Source organism: Trachypithecus francoisi, unplaced genomic scaffold (genome assembly GCF_009764315.1).
Source record: "Trachypithecus francoisi isolate TF-2019V2 unplaced genomic scaffold, Tfra_2.0 Lachesis_group11, whole genome shotgun sequence".
Taxonomy (NCBI): domain Eukaryota; kingdom Metazoa; phylum Chordata; class Mammalia; order Primates; family Cercopithecidae; genus Trachypithecus; species Trachypithecus francoisi.
In genome coordinates, this window is record NW_022681456.1 from 1,028,719 (window position 1) to 1,051,222 (window position 22,504).

The 22,504-nt window shown below is 61.2% G+C and overlaps 2 protein-coding genes across 3 annotated transcripts in view; one reads left to right on the forward strand and one right to left on the reverse strand.

The window, feature by feature from the left end:
- Positions 1–5,746: 5,746 nt before the first annotated feature.
- NOC4L (nucleolar complex associated 4 homolog) overlaps positions 5,747–22,504 on the reverse strand; it is a 28,348-nt gene continuing 11,590 nt past the window's right edge. The window contains exons 1-15 of one of the 2 annotated variants that reach the window (XM_033220067.1): positions 12,223–12,444; positions 11,852–11,972; positions 11,136–11,242; positions 9,127–9,234; positions 8,735–8,884; positions 8,531–8,630; positions 8,404–8,438; positions 7,844–7,894; positions 7,642–7,753; positions 7,156–7,216; positions 6,831–6,941; positions 6,557–6,717; positions 6,373–6,455; positions 5,989–6,102; positions 5,747–5,903 (exon numbers count right to left, since the gene is read on the reverse strand). In XM_033220067.1, coding sequence (XP_033075958.1) covers positions 5,784–5,903; positions 5,989–6,102; positions 6,373–6,455; positions 6,557–6,717; positions 6,831–6,941; positions 7,156–7,216; positions 7,642–7,753; positions 7,844–7,894; positions 8,404–8,438; positions 8,531–8,630; positions 8,735–8,884; positions 9,127–9,234; positions 11,136–11,242; positions 11,852–11,972; positions 12,223–12,339 — 1,551 coding nt within the window. In that variant the 5' untranslated portion in view covers positions 12,340–12,444 and the 3' untranslated portion in view covers positions 5,747–5,783. Of the gene's footprint in view, positions 5,904–5,988; positions 6,103–6,372; positions 6,456–6,556; positions 6,718–6,830; positions 6,942–7,155; positions 7,217–7,641; positions 7,754–7,843; positions 7,895–8,403; positions 8,439–8,530; positions 8,631–8,734; positions 8,885–9,126; positions 9,235–11,135; positions 11,243–11,851; positions 11,973–12,222; positions 12,445–22,504 lie in introns of those variants that run through there. The other variant, XM_033220066.1, reaches the window with a different exon arrangement.
- Positions 12,493–18,529, forward strand: DDX51 (DEAD-box helicase 51). The gene is made up of 15 exons (XM_033220065.1): positions 12,493–12,835; positions 12,918–13,090; positions 13,909–14,059; positions 14,358–14,503; positions 14,590–14,661; positions 14,790–14,896; positions 15,141–15,249; positions 15,327–15,472; positions 15,727–15,916; positions 16,012–16,127; positions 16,208–16,324; positions 17,300–17,401; positions 17,556–17,619; positions 17,710–17,844; positions 18,140–18,529. Exons 1-15 carry the CDS (start codon positions 12,532–12,534, stop codon positions 18,164–18,166), a joined length of 1,959 nt encoding a protein of 652 aa, XP_033075956.1. The 5' UTR covers positions 12,493–12,531; the 3' UTR covers positions 18,167–18,529.

The following is a 22,504-nucleotide window of genomic DNA, read 5'->3' on the forward strand; positions in this document are numbered from 1 at the left end:
TGTGTAGTGTGTCTGTGTAGTGGTGTGTGTCATGGCGTGTGGTGAGCTCTAATGACCCCCAGTCCCCAACACCCAACTCCACCTCCTGCCACCTGCAGCAGAGGCAAGCCGTCCCCACCAAGTCCACACTGCAGATTCACAAGCAAAATCAGTGCTGCTGCAGTTCCACACCACTACGTTTCAAAGTCATTTTCTGAGTAGACACAGCCCCTGGCAGCATACTCTGTAGAGGGGACAACTGCGGCCTGGGGCCGTGCCACCCTCCCAGCCAGGAGTGGAGCCCGTGCTGTTGGAGACCGGCATGGCCTTCACCATGGGCTGCTGGCCCCAGTGGGGGAGACCCAGGCACCCCAGGGAACGGACGCGCTCCTCACTGGCGAGCAGGAATCGCTTACGGCCAGGGCCTTCGCCACAGCTCCCAGCATGACGGATGCTCACGAAACACACAGGCTGACCGCTGATTCTCCGCAGCTGATTTCCTAAATGCCAGTTAAAAGCTCCAGTGTCCTTTATTGCCGGAACACGCACTCCACAGCTTGTCAGATGTCCCTCATTACGGATGTAGCTGTGACTTGACTGTCGGGCAGCCACATTCATTTCCTGGAGGGAGACCCAGAATCAGGGTCAGGAGGAGAGGGAGAGACGGAGACAGTGAGGGAGGGGGGGAAGTACAGGGGGAGAGAGACCCCATTTGTGCGGCGCTGTTCTCCGTGCGCAGCGAGGACCTGGAAGGGGACCCGCCGGGGACACACATAGGTGCTGGCTGAGTATTGACCTCATAGGTGACTGACGGGCTCTGGAATTTCTCTAAGATTCTGGAACCGAAGGTGTCTCAGTCCGTCTGCACCACTGTTACAGGTTACCCGAGAGCAGGTAACTTCTACGAAGTGCCACTGTCTTCTCTCCGCTTCTGCACGCTGGGAAGAGGCACCAGCCTCTAGCAAGGGCCTCCTGACTGCGCCCAACCTGGCGGGAGGCCAAAGGCCAGAGAGCAGCTGGCTCAGCACCAAGAGAAGAAGCCACTTTTACAAAGGCCTGAATCCCATTAACAAGGACGGCGCCCTTGAGGACAAGGCACTCCTAACACCGCCCGGTGGGCAGCACCTGGATCTTGGAGGGCACGCACTCCTCCACAGCACAGGGGACGGACGTGCCTGTGCTCTCAGGGATGGGGGCTGCCAGCCAGGGAGAGGGGACCTCGGGCGGTGAAGGAGGTCCCTGTTCATGCCCGGCTCCCGCGGGGAACACAGGGAGCAGAGGACTGAAGACGGGTACATGGAAGCTGCCGGACACAGAGCCCCTCTGACGACGGAATCCAAACCCGGCTGACTCTGAGGAATGCGCCGGCTGGAAGCACGTGGATGTAGGTCCCGGGCACACCCACCAGCAGGGAGGGACGCGGCCTTCCAGGTGCTCTGCGCCTGTCCTCCTGTGGAGGGAAAAACAGAATCTCCGTCAGCTCAGGGTCCCGGCGGTCCAGGCCTGTACCTGCACTCTGGGAGGCCAGATGGTGTAGGGAAGGGAGGTGGGCGTTCCAGTCGGGTTAGGCCTCAAGACTGGGCTAGGGATTTCATCTGGGGAGGGGAAGGCAAGGCGGCAGCGGCGGCCTCAGCCCAGGGACCAGGTGGTCTTTGGAACCAGGACCATGGGGGGTGCCAGCTGCAGGAGCAGGAGGCAGAGTGACTCGTTACCACAGGGGCCACCCAGGGCAAACGGGAGGAAACGCCTGGGCTGCCCCTCACCCAGCACCAAAAAGAAAAGAAAAACCTGTGAACTGAATGAGTTTCACCTCAAGTTTCCAAACTCAGTATGCCCCAAATGCTGCCAACGGGGCACTCATCCTTACATTTAAAATGTTTTTGTTTATACAGAATTTTTTGAAGTGGTTTTAAAAAGCTCAAACTCGAGCCAGGAGGCAGTGGCGTCCCCAGTGGCACGTTTGTGGTGCTGGCAGATGGGGGCTCCGCGCTGGGGGACCGAGCGCTTCCCAGGGTACCGGGAGTCCGGCTCTGGTGCAGACGAGAAGGCTGGGCTGAGGTTCCGTTTTGGACACAGTGAAGGAGCGAGGCAGGAGATGCCCGAGGGCGTGGCCAAGAACCCCGAGCCCACTGCCCCTCGCATGCCTGAGGCGTGACCCATTCTGCATCCCCTTGCGATGAGAATACTGAAGCTCAGAAGGAATAAACAGTTTGTGTGTCAAAAGGAAAAAAAAATACACAACAGAGCTTTGAACTGAGGCTGAGGCCAAACAGGAAGGGCCGTTTGGGGGAACGGCCGGGACTCCTCACAGCTTCTCTGTGCGCTGAGCTTTCATTTGAATGTTGACCGTTAGGTTCATGTTGCCTTTGTCATTTAAAAATTATAAATAAAACTGAAGCCCTGTTTTAATTAGGGAAAAGGCTGTTGGTTTATGCAGAGGAAAATCACTATTTCACTCCCTTGCCCAAGGGGGCTCTAGGAGGCACGGTGCTGCCTACAGGGTGACAAGGCTGGAAGTGGCCTGGCCGCCCCCACCTCCTTGGGCTCCTGCCTGCTGGGTGCACGGGAGCCACCGGCCTCTGGGGCCCAATCCCGACTTGTTGCTAAATATTCCCGATCACCATCCTGCAAGACCCTCTAATGGAACCCAGCAGTTCCCCTCCACCGAGCCCAGACTGGAGGGAGGGGAAGGCACAGGGAGCCGCTGTCTGGGAGGTGCTGCGCTGGGCGGAGGGCACGGGGCAAAGGCCCAGGCCGGGGCTGCTGTTTGCTTCACAGAAGCAGGGCACAGAAGGCCTGGGGCAGAGTGGCGGAGGGGAGCACAGGGCGCCGCCAGGGAGGACACTGGTGACAGCCCAGCCTGGGTCAGCAGTGACAAGCACCCAGTAGCTCCCGGACATGCAGGTCCCAGCACAGACCCGCTGTGCCCAGACGTGCACGTTCAGTTGAATCTGGGGTGGTCCCAGAACTGCCACAGTCTGAGCTCTAACCAGCAGGGCCAGGAGCCTCACTCTCACAGCCAGCCTGGCCCTCCGGCCTCTCACCCTCGAGTCAGAGGTTGTCCCGGCCACTCAGGCCCCTTTTGGAGCCTCCTCAATTCTCCACAGGGCATTGCCCAGCAGGTGAGCCCAGAGGCCCTGGCCTGGCTCCTCCAGGGCCACTCAGCTCCACTCGGCCCTGCAGGGCCCTGTCTACAGATGGTCGGCTGGGTCAGGCAACACGACAGCCCTCCTGCACAGGCCTGGGTGCACCGAGGTCAGGAACGCCACAGACTAGCAGGCCAAGGACACAAGGTGGCCAGAAGGCCTGGGCCAGAGCCTCCTCCGTGTCCTGGAGCCCCCACACACCTGCTCCCGTTCAGCAGGCCTGGCTTCCATCCCCCCGCTCCCCCGCACCCAGGCCCGGCCCATGCCACCTGTCACCTGCCTGGCCCCTGCAGAGATCTGTGTGGGGATCCAGCCTCCTGCCAGGCCCTACATCTCCCAGTTCCCATCCATCCTTGGGGTGCTCTGCACAGCAGTGAGGCCAGGCAGAGCCAGGCTGACACCACCTCCTGCAAGAGCAGGATCCGTGGTGCCACCTCGGAGCTGAGGTGCAGAGCCCGGCTGTGGGTGACTCTGGGTGAAGGCCCAGTTGTGCCTGAGGTTAGCTGCGGCCCCCAGCGGAGTCCCTTCCACTGAAGCCGTGTGACTTGTCACCACCAGCAGAACACACCTGTGGTGACCGGAGAGCCTGCGGGGAGCCCGGAGGACGGGTACGTCACAGCTGGGGTGCGGACAGTCGGGGTGACAGTCCAGGAACCTCAGCTCAGTTCATCTGTCAGCTCAGTCTCCCGTCAACAAGCACAGACCGGGCGGCCTGGACAGCGACATGGTGCCCCATTCTAGAGGCTGAAGTCCCAGGTCCTGGTGTTGGCAGCAAAGGTTCCTCCTGGCTCTCCTTAGCCTGCAGACGCCACCATCCCCTATCCCCTTCCCACGATGCTCTCCCTCCTCCGGCCTGTGTCCAGGTTGTCCCCCAGCTACACGGACCCCACTGTACAGGATCCGAGCCTTGATGACCTCTGTAATGACCTCTGTAACGACCCCATCTCCGGATGACATCCCACTCCCAGGCCCTGCGGGCTAGGACTTCAGTGTATCTTCTGGGGGCCCCAGCTCAGCCCACAGCAGAGTAAGCCTGGAGTGTGCCTCCAGCAAGGTGCTTTCACTCCTGCAGCCGGCTCTCTTCCTGGCCTCGCCCATCGTCCGAGATGGGCCTAACAGCCCAGCACAAACCCTCCATGATGTCAGGAGGGAGGCCCTGGCCGAGTCCAAGTGGGAAAGCCTGCAGAGCCTGGCAAGGTGAACCTGGCAGGGCAGCTTGGGGAGCACCACAGGCCCAGGCAAGGTTGTAGCGGCCTCTGGTGGCCGCACAGGCTCAGGACACCAGTGCCTATGGCCCAGCCCGGCCCCAGGAGCCCTGGGAAGGTGGGGAGGGGAGCATACCGGGTGTACAGGCTGCCCAGGGCACAGCAAGAGGCTGGGCCCTGTCTGCCGTGCTATAGCCTGAGTGCTGAGGGGCTCGGGCAGGACAGTCTGTGAAGAGTGGGGAAGGAGGGGTCCCCGTGCATGACGACTACACACAGGGTACCAGGGAAGGCCTCCCGGGGGTGGGGAAGGGGTGTCCAAACCAGGGCAACGCAGGGAAATGCAGCAGAGGCCACAGCTGCGGCTGGTACGAAGCCCCTGGGGCAGAAGCCGGTTCACTTGAGGAGCCCGCTGCGGCAGAGGAAAGCAGCCAGGGGATGCTGGGAGCAAGGGCACCATCTCCACCATCACTCTGCTCCCCAAACCCTCGCTGGGCACACGGAGGGTTCCCAGCCAATGCTGGGCCAGCAGGGTGCCCCCTCAAGTGGGAGCCGAGGTACTCCCCACCCTCCCCAGCCATGCCCATGCCCACCAAGCTCCGTTCCAGTGCCCTGTGCCACTCTCTGTCCTCGAATAAGCAGACTGTGAAAAGGAAACTGGGGGTCCCCATGTAGACAGAAAACCTGGTTTGTTTGGTACAAATTGGGTCCCCTGAATAGAAACACCCCAATAACAAGGCTGTGCTGCAGCTGGACCAGGGCCTCCCACGGCGGGAAAACTCCGCTGCAGCTGGACCAGGGCCTCCCACGGCAGGAAAACTCCACTGCAGCTGGACCAGGGCCTCCCAATGGGGGGAAACTCCAGAGGGGCCCAGGCACTGCCTGTAACTCTACGCAGCATCCACTCGGGGCCTCACGGGACTCCCAGAACAAAGGCGGGATCAGCAGGACACAGTCAGGGTGGGAACCCCCGACTCAAGTCATTCCCCACTGACACCAACCCCCCATTCACACAAACACCCCCTACTCACAACCAAAGTCCCCCCAGTCACTTGGACTCCCCACTCACACCAACACCCCCCCACTCCCACACACATCATACCTGTACATACACCACACACACCTCCCGCCACAACTGACCCAGGCAGAGAACCGCCCCCAGCTCCCTCCCAGGTGTCTGGAGTGTAACGTCAGCAGTGAGGTCACTGGGGCCCGGGGAGTGAGGGAGGCTGGGTGACCTGTGACACTGGTGGGCCAGAGGCCCTGGGAAAGACCACGCCTCAGGTTCCCCACCATGCCGTCCCAGGCTGTGGAGGAGGCAGGGGCCTCGCTTTGCCATGTGCCTGGTGGGCTCAGGTGGATGTGAGGCCCTCGGCCTGGCAGAGGCATCCAGCCGCCCCTGTCCACACTCCGAGCCGCTCTCCTGCAAAATCATTTATTTACAGGTGGGCCAGTGTCAGCTGAGTGTGAAGTGCTGGGCACAAAGTTCGCCCGGCCGTCCCAGCAGACCCTGGGCTGGGATAAACTCCAGTGGCACTGGCTCGGATCCCTTCTTCTTCAGGTCCCGCTCAAAGATCTGCAAAGGACAAAGGACGGTGGCTCTCAGGCTTGGCTCAGCGTCCTGGGGCCCAGGCCCTTGCACCCCGGCCCCAGTCGCATACCTCATAGGCTGTGAGCTCCAGCAGCGGTGCGATGCTGACCTCGGGCACGGACAGGGCCTGGTTGATGACGCTGGCGGCTTTGGACACCTCAGGATGGTAGTGGCGCTGGAGGGCCTGGGGCAGCAGGGCCGTCAAGGGGCAGCTGCCCCAGGCCCCCGCCCTGTGCCCCCAGCCACCACCTCCCTATGCTCCTAACCAGAGTGGGTGGGGTAGGGGCAGAGCCATGGAAGAAGGCCAAGCACCAAGCACCCACAAACCCTGGTGGCCAGTGGCCAGTGGGGGACGTAGCACGAGGCTCTGCAGGAGGTGGCGTGGGGAGCTGGGCTTTCTGAGGGGCCACAGGATGGCTCGGGAGGCCCCTGGGCGTGGCAGCAGCGCCCTCACCTGAAGCTCCCACAGGGAGCTCTCCAAGGCCCGGCTCTGGGCTGGGTCCTTCTCTCCGGGGTCGTAGGGGTCGGCGTCCAGCTCTAGGAATGAGATGCGGACGCTCATTTGCTGTCCGCCTCTCCAGGGCACCAGGCACCCCTGCCACAGGTCTGGCCCGGCCTCCCAGAGCCCCGCGACTCACCAGGGCCGTGTGGGCGGTGCACGAGGACCCGGCAGGCGGGGTGCCGGCGCAGCAGGTTACAGATGAAAGGCAGGACCATGAGCAGGGCCTCGGGGGGAGCCGTCAGGGCCAGGCGGGCCAGGCGCTTGGCGAAGGCGGCCACCAAGTAGGCAGGGAGGTGGCTGTGCAGGGCAGCGGTTGTGAGACAGGGCCTGGACCGCTAGCCCCCGCCACCTTCCCCTGGCCCCAGGCTGCAGAAGCACAGAGCAGGCAGAGCCCGGTGCGGGGGACTCACGAGGAGGACAGGAAGAGGTCCGCCAGGTGGAAGAAACGCGCCCGGTACTTGACGTGAAAGACGGACGGGTCCAGGAGGCCGTAGAGCTTCCGGTAGAAGTCGGGGTACTCCCTGTGGGCCGGCGGGGAAGCAGCAGTGGATGGAGCAGGGCCCAGGAACTGAGGCCTCCAAGGCCAGGGTGTCACTCGGCACCCCTTCCTCCCGCCCAGGGGCTCCAATGCCAGGGCCTGTGAGAAGAGCGGGGACCCCGTGGGGCAGGGTGGGAGGGGGACAGGTGACCAGGGCTGGGCGGACGGGGAAGACCTGCACCCCTGGAGACACTCACAGGTTGTGTTTGTGAATCAAGATGAACAGCCCGTTCAAGGCCAAGAGGCTGAGGGCCCCACCTGCAGACAGACAGACACACGCCGGAGCTGCAGTGACCTCGCTCCCACCCCACCCCACTCCCTGCCTACGCTGAGATTAAGTTGTGGAGTGTGGCCCTGCCCCTGTTGTCCCCTCCCACAGCGCCCACGGACACAAAGCTGGAGACCACATGCAGGGCAGGGGAGTGGGGGGTGGAGGCTGCAGGGTTGGGGAAGAGGTGCTACGGGGTGGGGGTTAGGGGGTTGGGGGTATGGGAGGCGCTGCTCCCGGCGTGAGTGAGGCAGCGGTGTGTGAGTGAGGCGGCCGCACTCACCGAGGGAGGTTGGGGTGTGGTGTGAACCAGGCGGCCGCACTCACCGAGGGGGGTTGGGGTGTGGTGTGAACCAGGCGGCCGCACTCACCGAGGGGGGTTGGGGTGTGGTGTGAACCAGGCGGCCGCACTCACCAAGGTCACAAGCGCGGGTGAGGAAGTCGATCATGAGCGTGGGCTGGGCCAGCTGCGGCAGGATGGTGTCGTGCACGATCAGCAGCACCTTCTTGTAGAGGCTGAGGGGCAGCTGGGCGAGGGCGGCAGGTCAGGGTGAGGCCTCCGCCCTTGGGGAGACCCGGGTGCTGCCCCCGCCCTCACCAACCAGCCTGGCCCCTACCTTGTGCTTGAGGAAGCTGAGCCACATCGTCTGGAAAGCTTTCCTGTGTTCCTGCAACAGGGTCCAGACTGTACTTGCTGCCCTCCCGACCCCAGACCCAGAGCCCAGGCAGCTGCCAGGGCACACTGAAGCTCAGCCCTGAGCCAACGCAAGCCCGCTCTCCACTCTTCTGACCCCCGCGTCCCTCTTCCTGTCACCATTCAAGTCAGGAGCACCTGGCCCTCAAGGCTGGGGTCCCAGAACAGCCAGGAAGGAAGCCGTGGCAAGACAAGGGCCAAGAGGGGGCTGCGCCCAACACAGCCCGCGGGGCCCACGGATGGCACCAGAGGCTTCAGACTCCGAGAGGTGGTGGTGGCCTCTGACCCAAAGGAGGGCCCCGAGTTCACAGGCCTTGCCACCTCCCACACTTCTGTGAGTGACCCGGTGGCCGTGCGAGCTGCCACCTGTACCCTGGGAGCTTCCTCTTGTGAGGAAGGCGGCAGCCTGCATGGGGTCTCACACACACCCCACATGCACCCTGCAAGCCCGGGAGGGTGCCCGGCTCTCCGGAGGCCACTCACCTTCAGGTGAGCCACCCTCCAGGTGTCCCACAGCTCTGCAGGGAAAGCAAGGACAAAGGTCACCTCACCCGCGGGGGAGGCAGACCAAGGCCCAGCCCTGTCCGCCCCTGGCCCTCAGTACCCTCACCCGTGCGCTTCACATAGAAGCTGGAGACGCTGGGCTCCTGGCGGGGCAGGCTCACGGCAGACAGCAGCGTGAAGGTGTTGTTCCAGAAGGCCGGGGGCACCTGCGGAGCCGGACCTGAGTGCCTGAGTGCCTGGATGCCACCCCCCAGCCCCTGCCTTCCCGGGAGGCACCAGCATGATGCTGCTGACAGGCCCCGTCACTCACCTCGGGGTGCTGGCCAGTGACCCGGGCCACGGCCTCCACGGCCGCCTGCATGGTGTGGTAGCGGGTGTCGTCGTAGTCCAGGTACTCCCGGAACTGGGACAGGAGCAGGCTCTGGTCCTCCTCAGGAGAAAGCAGGCCTCCCACCACCAACTGGGGGCAAGGACCAGTGAGCAGCCCTGCCTGGCCCAGGCAGGCAGCCCCGCCCCACCAAGCCCCCCTACTCAGACTCCTCCTGGTTGGGTGGGCCATGAGAGGCACCCCACACGCACAGGAGCCCAGGAAGGTTCCAGCCAACAGCCAGGCTCAGCTCAGCAGGCCCCGCCCCCACTACAGGGCCACCCTGGGCTCTGGCCAGCCAGCCAGGCCCCCAGATGCCCCAGCAAGGCCCTCACCTTGAAGAGCTCTCGGGGAAACAGGTAGTTGCCCTCCCACTTGGGCTTCTCCAGGGGATGTGCTCCTTCCAGCTGCACGAACTTCATGAGTGCACTGAGGGCCAGCTCCTGGGAAGGGGGCAGTGCAGGGTGGCTGTGATGCCCTCACCCCACAGATGGGCCCAGAGCTCAGCCCAGTCAGGGAGCCCCTCACAACCAGGCCCAGAGCTGAGAAAAGGGCGTCCTGGCCTTCTCTTGTTCCACACGCCACCAGATGGCACTCCGGTCTTCCGTGTCCCACCCACGACACGGGCATGACAAGATCTTGAGTTAAAGAGATCCAGTGCTCACGAGAGTCTGGCCGGGGAAAGGCACACAGCCCAGGTCTGCTTTACGGCCACCTGACTACTCTCTCATCACCTGTATCACAGGAATGCCACGGTGTGACGCCAGCATGCTGCCCAACTCAGATCCAGGTTCAGAAGCTCTCATCTCAGGGTGGCAAACTCAGTACTTTCAGGGCCCAGGCAGATGACACCACAAAGCAAAAGAGCCACGTGTGGGACGACAGGAGCAGGCGCCTGTCTCAGAGCTGTCCCTGACTCTCCCTCCAGCCAATTACAGCCATGAACAAACTTAGACCCCAGTGTTGACAGAACTGATTATTTCTTTGTGAGAAGCGGGACGCTGGTTATTTTCACATGGCATCTCCCCAGCTTTTAGAAGTCTGCAACTCGACTATAACTAGAGACAGATGCGTTGGCAAAGACGTGGAGTATGGAACACTCATACTCTGCCAGTGGGAGTGTAAGATGGCGAGGCTGCTGTGGAAAACAGTCTTGCAGTTCCTTAGAATCTTAAACACAGAACTGCCGTGTGGCCCTGTAATTCCACTACTGAAGCACGTTCAAGCAAAACAAACATGTTCACACAAAAGTGTGTACATGAACGTTCACAGTCTGCTGTTCTTAACAGCCACAGGTGGAAACGACCCAACTGCCCAGCAACACACGAGCAGCTGACCGGCGCGTGCTGCACAACGGGATGCTGCTCAGCTGCAGGGGGGAACCAGCCTCGGACACACTGATGAGTGGAAGCCACATACCACATGATCCCCCTTATGACGAGCGTCTAGAGAAAGCAAACCCACTGACCCAGAAACTAAATGAGTGGGTGCCTGGGGGTTGGTGTGGAATGGCGGGGGGACATGGCAGCGATGTTGACTGGTACAGGATTTCTTTTTGGGGCGAAGATGTTCTGGGATAGTGGTAACCACTGCACAAATGTCAACACAGTAACAAATGCTAACTTGTCAATTTTATTTATTTATTTTTATTTTTATTTTTTGAGACGGAGTCTTGCTCTGTCGCCCCGGCTGGAGTGCAGTGGCCGGATCTCAGCTCACTGCAAGCTCCGCCTCCAGGGTTTACGCCATTCTCCTGCCTCAGCCTCCCGAGTAGCTGGGACTACAGGTGCCCGCCACCTCACCCGGCTAGTTTTTTTTGTATTTTTAGTAGAGACGGGGTTTCACAGCGTTAGCCAGGATGGTCTCGATCTCCTGACCTCGTGATCCGCCCGTCTCGGCCTCCCAAAGTGCTGGGATTACAGGCTTGAGCCACCGCACCCGGCCAACTTGTCAATTTTAAACGGTAAACTGTGCGTCAGTTATTTCTCAACATAGATTTTAAAAAGTTCGTAATGCATTCCCATGGCTGCAGACCACAGTGTGGGCCGAGCAAACACATCTGTGGACTGGCCTGAGGCTTGATGTGTGTGCTCTACGCAAACAGGGATGCCCGTTGATGCCGCTGGAGGTGAACACAGGTTCTGCCTCTTCAATATTCGGTACAGGACTCGATAGTCATGTTTGTAAACGGGGCTGAACACCCACAAGGTGGCACTTCCATGAGCCAAAGAAAGGAAGCAGCTTTCCCTGGACAATTGTGGGAGCCCTAGACCTCTGATCTGTGGATAGCCTGGGAGTGGGGGTGCAGGAGATGGACACGGATGAGTCCGGCCCAATGACCCACCTTGACCTGAAAGGACGGGTGGCCCAGAAGCTCTCCCAAGCGGTTGCCGCAGCTGTGATAGCGATGTCTCATCCACACCTTGTACTTCCGTGTGGCTCCCCGGGACCCTGCAGACAGGTTAGGGTGGTCAGTGATAGCGGTGTCTCGTCCACACCTTGTACTTCCGTGCGGCTCCCTGGCACCCTGCAGACAGGTTAGGGGGCCCCGCCCAAAGTCTCAGGCCTGGCTCCACCCTCTCACTGTCTTCTACTCAGCCTCCACAGGTGGAAACAGGTCGCTATGGCCCCCAGACCTGTGCTGGGACCGGCAGGTTCCCTGAGCCCTGCAAACAGGAAGAGCAGCTCCTACCCCAGGACTGCCTCAGGGAAGCTGCCAGGGGCAGGATCCACATCTCCTCACTTTACTCCAAGACCTGATGTCCCCAGGATGGGGACATAAAGGAAGTTCCGAGTTTAAGTGACCATGTCAAGATCAATCAACATGAAATTACAAAAGGGGTGCAGACAGACAAAAAGTCGTACCTTGTCCAATGTTCACCTAAACCCAGCTACACAGTACCCACGTCACCCCTGCATCCATCCTCCGCGGGGCTTGGTGTGTCCTCCCACCAGCCTGCACGGTCTGTGACAGGGTTGGGGGCGCTCATCCCATGGTGACAAAGCCTCCCTCCGACCCACGGAAAGAGAAGAGCAGCCCCGGGGCCCTCCAGGGCTCACCTGTCATGACCATCTCCTCAGAAGGCAGCTGGCCCACAAACAGCTCTCCCCGCTCCAGCAAGGCCCCAAAAAGACGGCTGCACGTGCGGACTGCTTCCTGGATCTCCTCCTGGTCCTCAGACTGCAGGAGAGGCGGCGGCAGGGTGCCCAGCCGGGAACTGTCACCTTCGCCCCTGCCTCGGCCGCCCCCCACCCCTGCTCCCTTCCCCCTCGGGACGCCAACCCCGTCACCCCCGACCCGTGATCCACACGCCTCCCACCCTGACCCTCCAACGCCGTCTCTGAACCTCCTAGGGCCCTGCCGCCCCAGACCCCCATTCAAGTCTCGCTCCCGGGCCGCGACTCCGGCCCTGCGACGCTGCCGGACCCACCTGGAGCACGGCCAGGATGTCGAAAACGGCGTTGGCCTCACTGCGGCTCGCCAGTACCGCCTCCAGCCTGCGGCCCAGCGCCCGGCGAACGCCCGCGGCGCCCGGCTCCCGCTCCATGCCGCCGCCAACACGGGAAAACGCGGATACCCAGCCGCCGGCGCTCCCTTGACGTCACCACTGCGCGTAGAGCCTGACGTCATCTCTACGCGCCGTACCCAAACCCCATCTTTCGCGGCGAGCCCGAGTCTCAGACGTGCCGCCGACATCATCGCCGCGCGCCGAGCTTGAGTCCCAGGCGTGCCGCTGGTCATGTCGCTATTCTACGTCGCGCGGTACCAGGGCCCCGAGGCGGCAGCTGCGGGGGGACCGGAGGGCGCGGAGGCCGGGGCCCACGGCCGGGCCCGCGCGCTGCTCGAGCGGCTGCAGAGCCGGGCCCGCGAACGGCAGCAGCAGCGGGAGCCCGCGGCGCCCGAGGCGGCTGCACCGACCGAGTCGGCGACCAGGAGGCGACGGCGGCCCCGGCGGCGGCGGCGGGTGAACGGCGCAGAGTCGGGCAGCCCGGAGGCGCGGCAGGGAAAGCGACGGAAGGCGGACGGCGAGGACGCGGGCGCAGGTGGGTCGCGGGGCGAGCGGGCCCCTCCGGGGCTCCGGCGACTCGGTGCTGACGCGCTGGCCGGTGGGTGTCTGCCTCGCAGAAAGCAGCGAGGATGCGCCTGGGGAGCCCAGCTCAGGGAGCAGCGAGGAGGCGCCGGGGGAGCGCAGCGCCAGCGCCGAGGCGGCCCCGGACGGACGGGCCCTGGAGGAGGCGGTCGGACCCCTGGTCCCCGGCCTGGTGCTGGGGGGGTTCGGGAGGAGAAAGGCGCCGAAGGTGAGCGGCGGCGGTCGGAAGGGTGGTCGGCGTGGGAGGGAAGGCTGCGCAGATTCTTAAGTGTGGCGGTCGCCCCGGAAGGCATCGTTGAGCGAATGCTCCTGGGTCACAGACGCGCTTCGCTGCCAGGCCTGCAGTTTCATCCCCTAGGGGTCTGGATCCTGCATGTGCGAAGCTCCCGTTTTTTCTGCTAGGCTTGCCCCTGCCCTCCCGCCGCGCTAGTTCTCCTGCAGGATGTGCTTGCGTGAACGTGCGGGGGGGGGGGTTCTCCTGCTGTGCGCTCACCGCCTCGGGAGCAAGTCAGAGGCCATTCCGCAAGCCCCTGGCCGTTGGTGTTTTTGCTTAGCACGGGTGGTTTTTGGTAGAGATCTCTGGCGAGGCAGGTGAAGAAAACGAGAAGTTCGGCAGAGTGCTTGGGCACCTTAGGTAGGGCGGATGGAGAAGGTTTTCTTCGAGCTGGGATGCGAAAACGTGAAGCCAGGTCAAAGTTGAGGGTTGGGGATGCCAGGCAGAGGTCTCGAGGCAGGGACGCCGGCGTGGCTGGGGCAGGCGAGCGCCAGGTCACAGGGCCTCCTGGGTGCGGGAGGGTGGGTGCCACTGTGGGTTGATGGGAGACTACGGGTGAGTTTGCTCAGCAAGTAGCGTCCACTTTTGCTGTTTAACTTCTGTGAAGGCTGCATGGGAAGCGCATCCTGGGGCTGAGGAGGAGCTGGAGACTACAGGTTTCCCCGGCCTCCCTCCCCCAGCCTCTGCCACCCTGGGCTGGTTCTGTGTGAGAGCCTGGAAGCTGCTCACCTGGCCTCTCTTTTTGATGGCAGGTCCAGCCTTTCCTGCCAAGGTGGCTGGCTGAGCCCAGCTATGTCAGAAAGAACGTCAACGAAGACCTGGTTCCTATCGAGGACGTCCCTGAGGTCCACCCTGACCTGCAGAAGCAGCTGCGGGCACATGGCATCTCGTCGTACTTTCCAGGTGCCCCAGCCCCGGGCCGGCAGCTGAGAGAACACCTCCCTGGGCACCCACACAGAAGGCTGTGCATGGCCAGGGTCTGGCGTCCCTGCCACATCGGTGCCAAGTGTGGTCTCAGCACCCTCAAGCTCATGGTTCCCACTTGGGTCTCCTGAGGCTGATGTTCCTTTGGGCCCTGGTGCCATTCCTCGGGGGAGTGGTTCCCAGGCCTCCAGCACGGTGGCCCAGCCCAGAGGTCACAGGCAGGGAAGCGGCAGGCCCAGGCGTAAACATGACTTCTCTCTCGCCTTTCTTCGTCCAGTCCAGGCAGCTGTGATTCCCGCCCTCCTGGAGAGCGCGGCCTGTGGGTTTCTGGTGGGCAGAGGCGGCTACCGGCCTAGCGACCTCTGTGTTTCTGCTCCGACAGGCAGTGGAAAGACACTGGCCTTCGTCATCCCTGTGGTGCAGGTCTGTGTGAGGGTCCCCTTCATCTATAGCGGGTGTGCAGAGGGCAGGTCATAGCCTTGCTGACGCAGGAGCCCCTTCCTCCTCAGGCCCTGCTGTCGAGAGTGGTCTGCCACATCCGTGCCCTGGTCGTGCTGCCCACCAAGGAGCTGGCCCAGCAGGTACGCGGACCCTAGACCTGAGTGCACAGCAGTCAGCCCCTGGGTGACCCAGACTAGATCTGGGGTCCTTTTTGCTGCAGTGGGGGAACACCAGCTATCTCCAGGCCAGTGACAGACTTCTCCTGCAGGTGAGCAAAGTTTTCAACATCTACACAGATGCCACACCTCTGAGAGTCTGCCTGATTACGGGACAGAAGTCTCTGGCCAAGGAGCAGGAGAGCCTCGTCCAGAAAACGTAGGTTGTGTCAGGGTGTGGGGTTTTCAAGGGGTCCTTGCTCAGCCCTGCCGGTGGCCTAAGGCATCATAGGAGCAGAGGAGGGGCCGCCAAGTTTAACCACCTGGTTCCCATGAAGAGGAGGAGCTCCCGTCTGCCCCCTTCCCATGCGGGGTGGAGTCGGGACTATGGGGTGAGGCAGCGTCTTGCTGTCCGGAAGCCCTTGAGAAAGCTTCGTTCTCTCGAGCCGTCCTTTGGTCTGTAGTGCTGATGGGTACCGCTGCTTGGCTGACATCGTGGTAGCCACCCCTGGCCGCCTGGTGGACCACATCGACCAGACCCCAGGATTCAACCTCCAGCAGCTCCGCTTCCTGGTAAGTCCCCACCCCAGGGGCCTGGGCTTTGAGCTCAGGGCCGCGCCACCCAGTCCCGGGCTCCCTGCCTCCCGTAGGTCATCGACGAGGCTGACCGGATGATTGACAGCATGCATCAATCCTGGCTGCCACGGGTGGTGGCGGCTGCCTTCCAGAGTGAGGACCCCGCGGACCCCTGTGCCTTGCTCCAGCGAAGACAGGCCCAGGCTGTGACAGCCGCCAGGTATCCAGCAGCACGGCCAGGTGCTGGCCTCCCCTGAGCAGAGGCCTCTGCGTACAGCTCTCCTTTCTTAGTGCCGAGAGACAAGGCTGGCTTGAGCTCTGGTGCACAGAACCGCATCGTTCTGTCCTGTGAGCTGGACTCACCTTGCCCCTGGTCCACGGTAGTCTCTACAGTGGGTAGTGTGAAGAATCCCGTTCCCTAGAGTCTCGAGGCAGCCGCTGACACAGTGCCAGCAACACCCCCTTCTCTTCCAGTACCTGCTGTCCCCAGATGCCCCTGCAGAAGCTGCTCTTCTCGGCTACTCTGACCCAGAACCCCGAAAAGCTGCAGCAGCTGGGCCTCCATCAGCCCCGGCTTTTCTCCACAGGGCTGGCACACAGGGGCCTGGAAGACACAGATGGGGACGGGGACTCGGGGAAGTATGCCTTCCCGGTTGGGCTCAGGGTGAGTGGGATACCGGCTGGGCAGAGGGTTGTGCCAGGAGCCTGGGGCCCCTAACCAACCCCTACCTCCATCCCCACCCCCTGCTGTCCCTGTAGCACCACTACGTGCCCTGCAGCCTCAGCTCTAAGCCGCTGGTCGTCCTGCACCTGGTGCTGGAAATGGGCTTCTCGAGGGTTCTCTGCTTCACCAACTCCCGAGAGAACTCCCACAGGTGAGGCCCCAGCTGGGTGGGGATGGCAGAGGCAGCCTCTGGTCCCAGCATCACGTGGCTGCAGCCTTCTCTCTGCCTAGGCTTTTCCTGCTGGTGCAGGCTTTTGGGGGTGTGGACGTGGCTGAGTTCTCCTCGCGCTACGGGCCTGGCCAGAGGAGGAGGATCCTGAAGCAGTTTGAACAGGGGAAGATCCAGCTGTGAGTCCCTGGGCAGGGGCGGGCCTCTGTGGGGTGGGGGTGCCTGTGAGTCTGGGCAGGGCGGGCCTCTGTGGGGCGGGGGTGCCTGTGAGTCCTGGGCAGGGCGGGCCTCTGTGGGGCGGGGGTGCCTGTGAGTCCTGGGCAGGGGCGGGCCTCTGTGGGGTGGGGGTGCCTGTGAGTCCTGGGCAGGGCCTCTGTGGGGGGGGGGTGCCTGTGAGTCCTGGCAGGGCCTCTGTGGGGGGGGGGTGCCTGTGAGTCCTGGGCAGGGCGGGCCTCTGTGGGGCGGGGGTGCCTGTGAGTCCTGGGCAGGGCCTCTGTGGGGGGGGGGTGCCTGTGAGTCCTGGGCAGGGCCTCTGTGGGGGGGGGGTGCCTGTGAGTCCTGGGCAGGGCCTCTGTGGGGGGGGGGTGCCTGTGAGTCCTGGGCAGGGCCTCTGTGGGGGGGGGGGGTGCCTGTGAGTCCTGAGCAGGGTGGGCTCTGTGGGGGGGGGGGAGGTTGCCTGTGAGTCCTGGGCGGGTGGGCCTCTGTGGGGGGGGGTTGCCTGTGAGTCCTGGGCAGGGCGGGCCTCTGGGGGGGGGGGGGGGGGGGTGCCTGTGAGTCCTGGGCAGGGCCTCTGTGGGGGGGGGGTGCCTGTGAGTCCTGAGCAGGGTGGGCCTCTGTGGGGGGGGGGTTGCCTGTGAGTCCTGGGCAGGGTGGGCCTCTGTGGGGGGGGGGTTGCCTGTGAGTCCTGGGCAGGCGGGCCTCTGTGGGGGGGGGTTGCCTGTGAGTCCTGGGCAGGGCGGGCCTCTGTAGGGGGGGCGCCACTCCAGGGTCAGCTTGGGCCTCTCTAAAGGGTGCTTCCTTCTGCACATCGGCTTCCTGTGCCTGGACCCATGGCAGCCAGTTCCCAGAAAGGCCTGAGCTGCCGCCACAGGGCCGGTGCTGCCACGGCCCCTGCTCCTGGCACAGCAGGCCCACAATGCTGTGTGTCCCCGCAGGCTCATCAGCACGGATGCCACCGCCCGAGGCATCGATGTGCAGGGTGTGGAGCTGGTGGTGAACTATGACGCCCCCCAGTACCTGAGAACCTACGTGCACCGGTGAGTGCCGGCGCAGCCACCACTGTGAGCTCCTGGGCGTTGTATGTGGGACCGTCCCGCCTGGTGTGGGTGGGGTTGGTGTGGAGAGAAGCCGTCGTTCCATCAGACCCCTGAAGGCTCGGGCCAGTCTGGAGATAGCCGTGTTTGATTCCAGGGTTGGGAGGACGGCCCGTGCTGGGAAAACTGGACAGGCCTTCACGCTCCTCCTGAAAGTGCAGGTGAGGCTGCGAGGGTCTTGGGAGTTTCTGCTGCCTGAGGGTGACAAGGGGCTGGCCCAAGAATCCCCTTCCACCATGACTTCCCTCCAGGAGAGGAGATTCCTCCAGATGCTGACTGAAGCTGGGGCGCCTGAGTTGCAGCGGCACGAGCTCTCCAGCAAGCTGCTGCAGCCCCTGGTTCCTCGGTACGAGGAGGCCCTGTCCCAGCTGGAGGAGTCCATCAAGGTAAGGGCCAGTGTCCAGCACGAAACCCTCTGAGGGTTTCTCCACACGTGGAGAAAAGAGGAAACGAGGAAAGAGGGTCATACAAGTTGTCCTTGAGCTTCTGGCCCAAGGACAGGGAGCCCCCGGGCATCAGTGGTGGAAGTGCATGGCCCCAGGGAGGGCTGTTGGCAGAGCCAGGGCTGGGCTTCTGCTGCGCGGGTCTTCCAGTCCTCAGCGTTCCGGGGCAGAGCCCAGGGTCCCGCAGACAATGGGGGGAAGGAGTGTGTGGTGCTGAGCCATCCTCTTTCCTCCACAGGAAGAGCGCAAGCAGAAGGTGGCCTAGGCCGGGGCTCGGAGGGCCAGAGGGACTGCACCAGAGGACCAGAGGGACTGCACGCTCACCACCCTGACCCTCCTTCCAGAGCTGATCACTGATGCTCTGTGTGAGGAAAGGAGTCCCCCCGTGGACACAGCCTTCCTCCCCGAGCACGTGGTCTCTGCACCAGGCAGCCTGGGCATCAAAGCTCAAGCACACGCCCAGACTGGAGACTTTAGGGCCTGTCACTTTCATGGCGTGAAGGTCAGGATGGCCGCTGGCAATGAAGCCTCAGTAAAACTATGAAAAGTACTCCCAGACAGACACAGTGGCACCTGTCATGTTTTTGGCTGAGAGCTGTGGGGATTAACCTTGAGCTAATGTTAAAAATGAAGCTCTCGGCCAGGCATGGTGGCTCACGCCTGTAATTCCAGCACTTGGGGAGGCCAAGATGGGTGGATCATCTGAGGTCAGGAGTTCAGACCAGCCTGATCAACATGGGAAAACCCCATCTCTTTTATTTGCCTTGTATTTTGTAAAAATACAAAATTAGCTGGGTGTGGTGGCGGGTGCCTATAATCCCAGCTACTTGGACAGCTGAGGCAGGAGAATGGCTTGAACCTGGGAGGTGGAGGTTGTGGTGAGCTGAGATTATGCCATTGCACTCCAGCCTGAGCAACAAGAGCGAAACTCTCAAAATAAGTAAAAAATTAGCTCTCAGAGCAACACAAATGTGTTGACCATCTTCCTTCTGAAAGGTCGCTCCAGAGTCCCACGCTGACACGTGAGGGACCCACATGGGCTGTCCTGCTTTTGGAACAAATGCTGAGAAATGCAGGTAAACCCTTCCCCAGGCCTGTGTCAGGCAGAGTTGCTTGCATTGTCACAGACCAAAGAAGTCAGCTGTGCAGTTCGCAACATTTTACTTTGTAACCAGTCCCCCTCCTGGGTGTAAAGTCAACTCACAACATGAAACTTTTCACTGTGAACGTGGAAAACGCCTTGGAAACACCGACCACTGTCTGTAAAGAGGCTCTGTTTTGAAAGTCTTGTATGATAATATTCAAAGAAATAGGAGTGAACTGTGGTTCTTTCTCTGCCTAGAGATACCTGCTTCAGTAGAAGGACTGTGGAAACATTCCTGAGACTGAGGCTCACCTCGAGTTACATTCGCTTGTCCCCCAGCCACAGGCCAAGGTGACGCATGAGAAGTCAAATCCCACAAGCAGGATGGACGCTCATGGGGACACACTCAGACCAGAAACCTCACACCAGACATGAGCACACGCTTCGTCGGGATATAAACCCAACATTCCCACACAAGGCAAGCTTCAGTGCAGGCTGCACGTGGCACCCTCGTGCGTGCTGGAACGTGGGGCCTTGGCTACAGAGCTGCCCTCCCAGTGTCTACTGTGGTCATCCAATGAGAGGCGTCTCCCAGGGTCCAGGTTTCTGGGCCAATCCTAGTCCTGGGAGCTTCCCAGTGTAAAAACTAAGCAACAGCAGCCCTGGACGTCCCACCTCAGTCCAACAGCAAAGGGGATGAGAATGGGGGCGCCCTCCTCGACTGGAGCATGTGCTGAATCCCCTTGGTCAGGGCACACGTCAAGGAAGCCACCCTGCTGAGCTCTTGGGTGACTCCCACCCCACTCCCCATGCCTGCTCCTGCCTCTGCTGGGGGCCTGGAACCTCCCAGTGGAGGCTGCATCTGGGCTGTGGCTACTGACTCGGCTTGCAGCGTCCAGAGCTGCCCAGGGTTCCATGCTCCCAGCACGGGCATCTGGGAGCCAACCATGGTGACACACTGCTGTAGTAACTTGTGCTGAGCAGCCCAGGCTGCTGGAAGTACGTGCCCCTGCTGCTGGCCACTGTGGTCTGACACGTCACCAGCGGCTGTGCTGAACCTGTGTGTTAAAGGGTGTGATGAACAGATGGATCTGTGTATAACAGAGAATTTGACACTGCCGTCATTTTTCCGAGGTGGACTGGACCTCAGGGGCGGTCAAAGCAGCAAAACGAGAAATGCTGCCTCTGCAGAGCCTGGAATCAGCTAATTCCCAGCACGTTGGTTTTCTCTCATTTATTAGAAAGAAACATACCCAGAATTACCAAAATGCCGCTTATGATATATCAATAGCCGCCACTGATGTGGTCTGGTTTTTGGTCAAGGAAGACAGAACTGACTTCTGCGGACCCTACAGTGAAGCAGCCTTGGCCGGTGACATCAGCAAAGCACCAGCCACTGAAGGTCTGTGGACACTTAGGGCAGACAAGAACAAGCCCAGAACAGGCCCGTGGTGTTTGAGGTACAACCCTGCCCTGCCCTCCCCGGGCTCAGCCTGATGGAAGCTCTCTTCGGGGCACTGCCAGGTACAGTGGCCACCAGCCACGGAGACACATTCCACGCCACTCACCAGCCACGGAGATGCATTCCATGCCACTTGCCAGCCACGGAGAGACATTCCATGCCACTCGCCAGCCACGGAGACACATTCCATGCCACTCGCCAGCCACGGAGATGCATTCCATGCCACTCCTCAGGGAGATGCAGCTCAACCACAGTGAGATCCACCTCACACTCACAAGGATGGCCAAGAAGGTAGGCGTGGGTGGAGATGCAAAAAACCGGAACCTTCTGTTAAAACAGGGACCCTAGGCCGGGAGCGGTGGCTCAAGCCTGTAATCCCAGCACTTAGGCCGAGACGGGCAGATCACGAGGTCAGGAGATCGAGACCATCCTGGCTAACACGGTGAAACCCCGTCTCTACTAAAAAAATACAAAAAACTAGCTGGGCCAGGTGGCGGCCACCTGTAGTCCCAGCTTCTCAGGAGGCTGAGGCAGGAGAATGGCATAAACCCTGGAGGCGGAGCTGGCAGTGAGCTGAGATCCGGCCACTGCACTCCAACCTAGGCGACAGAGCGAGACTCTGTCTCAAAAAAAAAAAAAAAAAAAACCAGGGACCCTAAGACTGACAGAACAGAGTCTTCGTGGCAATCAGATGGCAAATTACAAACAGGACCTAAGGCTGGGCTGTGTGAGGTTCAAGTTATACACCCACACTTACAGAATAAACCATGTTCTGGGGCCACAAGATGTTTCTCTCTAGCAGCTAAGCAAGCTCTGGCCTCAAGACGAGCAATGTTGAAGCAACTGCAGCTTACCCAGCTCACACACGCGGACTCACTGATCCCTGCTCCACCAGCCATGACTACGGCCCTGACTGGACTCAACGCTGACGGCAGTAACTTTCTCCTGATCAGAGAGCACCGAAGTATGCATGGCCCTGGCTGGTGTAGAGGCTGCGCACAGAGTGCCTTCCCGTCCCCACTTCAGCTTTTCGCATGCACGGTCTAATTATTCATAATGCATTCAAATGTGATGCCTCCCCCCCAAGGTGAAGATGGGACCTACGTACCATGCGTGTTTGCCTGTTACACACGTCCATGTTCCCCTTTTGTGAATATTCATGCCTGTTCTGTGACCTGTTGAACACGTGCGCCTGGCCAAGCTGTTGGGCACACACCCGCCACAGCCCCCTCGCTTCGGAAGTGCCTGCTTGTGTCTCTGCCGCAGGCTCCGCTTCCCAGCCTGGCACGACGGCCGCCCTGCAGGGTGCAACCCTTTCTAAGAAACAGCTCGGTCCACCTGCGTTGAAGCTGGTTTAAAAAAAAAAAGAGAGCTCTCCTCCCCAGATTTGTGAAAGTTGTGATTGTTCAGTGGACACCTCACGTGTTGCTGGTGGGAAGGTCACGTGGAGACAGCTGGGCAAAGCCTTGGGACGTTAAATGCAGAGTCACTTATGACCCAGCACTTCCCTCCTATGCACCTTGTACACTGCAGATCAGTGAAACCTACGTCCACACAGAAACGTGTACGCAAATCTCTCCGCAGCACTGTTCACAGTAGCCAAAAGCTAAAAACTAACCACATGTCCATCAGCTGATGAATGGATAATAAAACGTGGGAAATCCACACCAGGAGAGAAAAAGGAGTGAGGCACCAGCACAGGCACCACGTGGATGAACCCGAAACCCAATGCTAAGTGAAGGAAGGCTCCGGAACCCGACGCTAAATGAAGGAAGGCTCCAGCTGTAGGGAGTGTCCCAGGCACAGCCAGAGATTAAAGAGCGCCAGGGCCGGAAGTGGGGGCTGGGGCTGGAGACACGGTGGCCAGGAGTGGGTGGAGTTTGTTTTGGGGATGATGAGAATGTTCTTAGATTGTATGTGGTGATGGCTGCTCACCTCTATAAACCTTTTACTAAAAACCATGGACTGAGTGGATACAGTGTGTGAATTCTCTCAGTCCAGCACTTTGTTTGAAAAAGGTGGACGATGCCAACATCACTAACCACCAGGGAGACGCA

Bases quoted from the DNA above. Each gene is read 5' to 3' on its own strand.
- DDX51 (XM_033220065.1), top strand. From the start codon at position 12,532: ATGTCGCTATTCTACGTCGCGCGGTACCAGGGCCCCGAGGCGGCAGCT. The intron at 14,897-15,140 runs GTAGGTTGTGTC...TTTGGTCTGTAG, and splicing joins GAGAGCCTCGTCCAGAAAAC to TGCTGATGGGTACCGCTGCT. The intron at 15,917-16,011 runs GTGAGTGGGATA...CTGTCCCTGTAG, and splicing joins CCTTCCCGGTTGGGCTCAGG to CACCACTACGTGCCCTGCAG.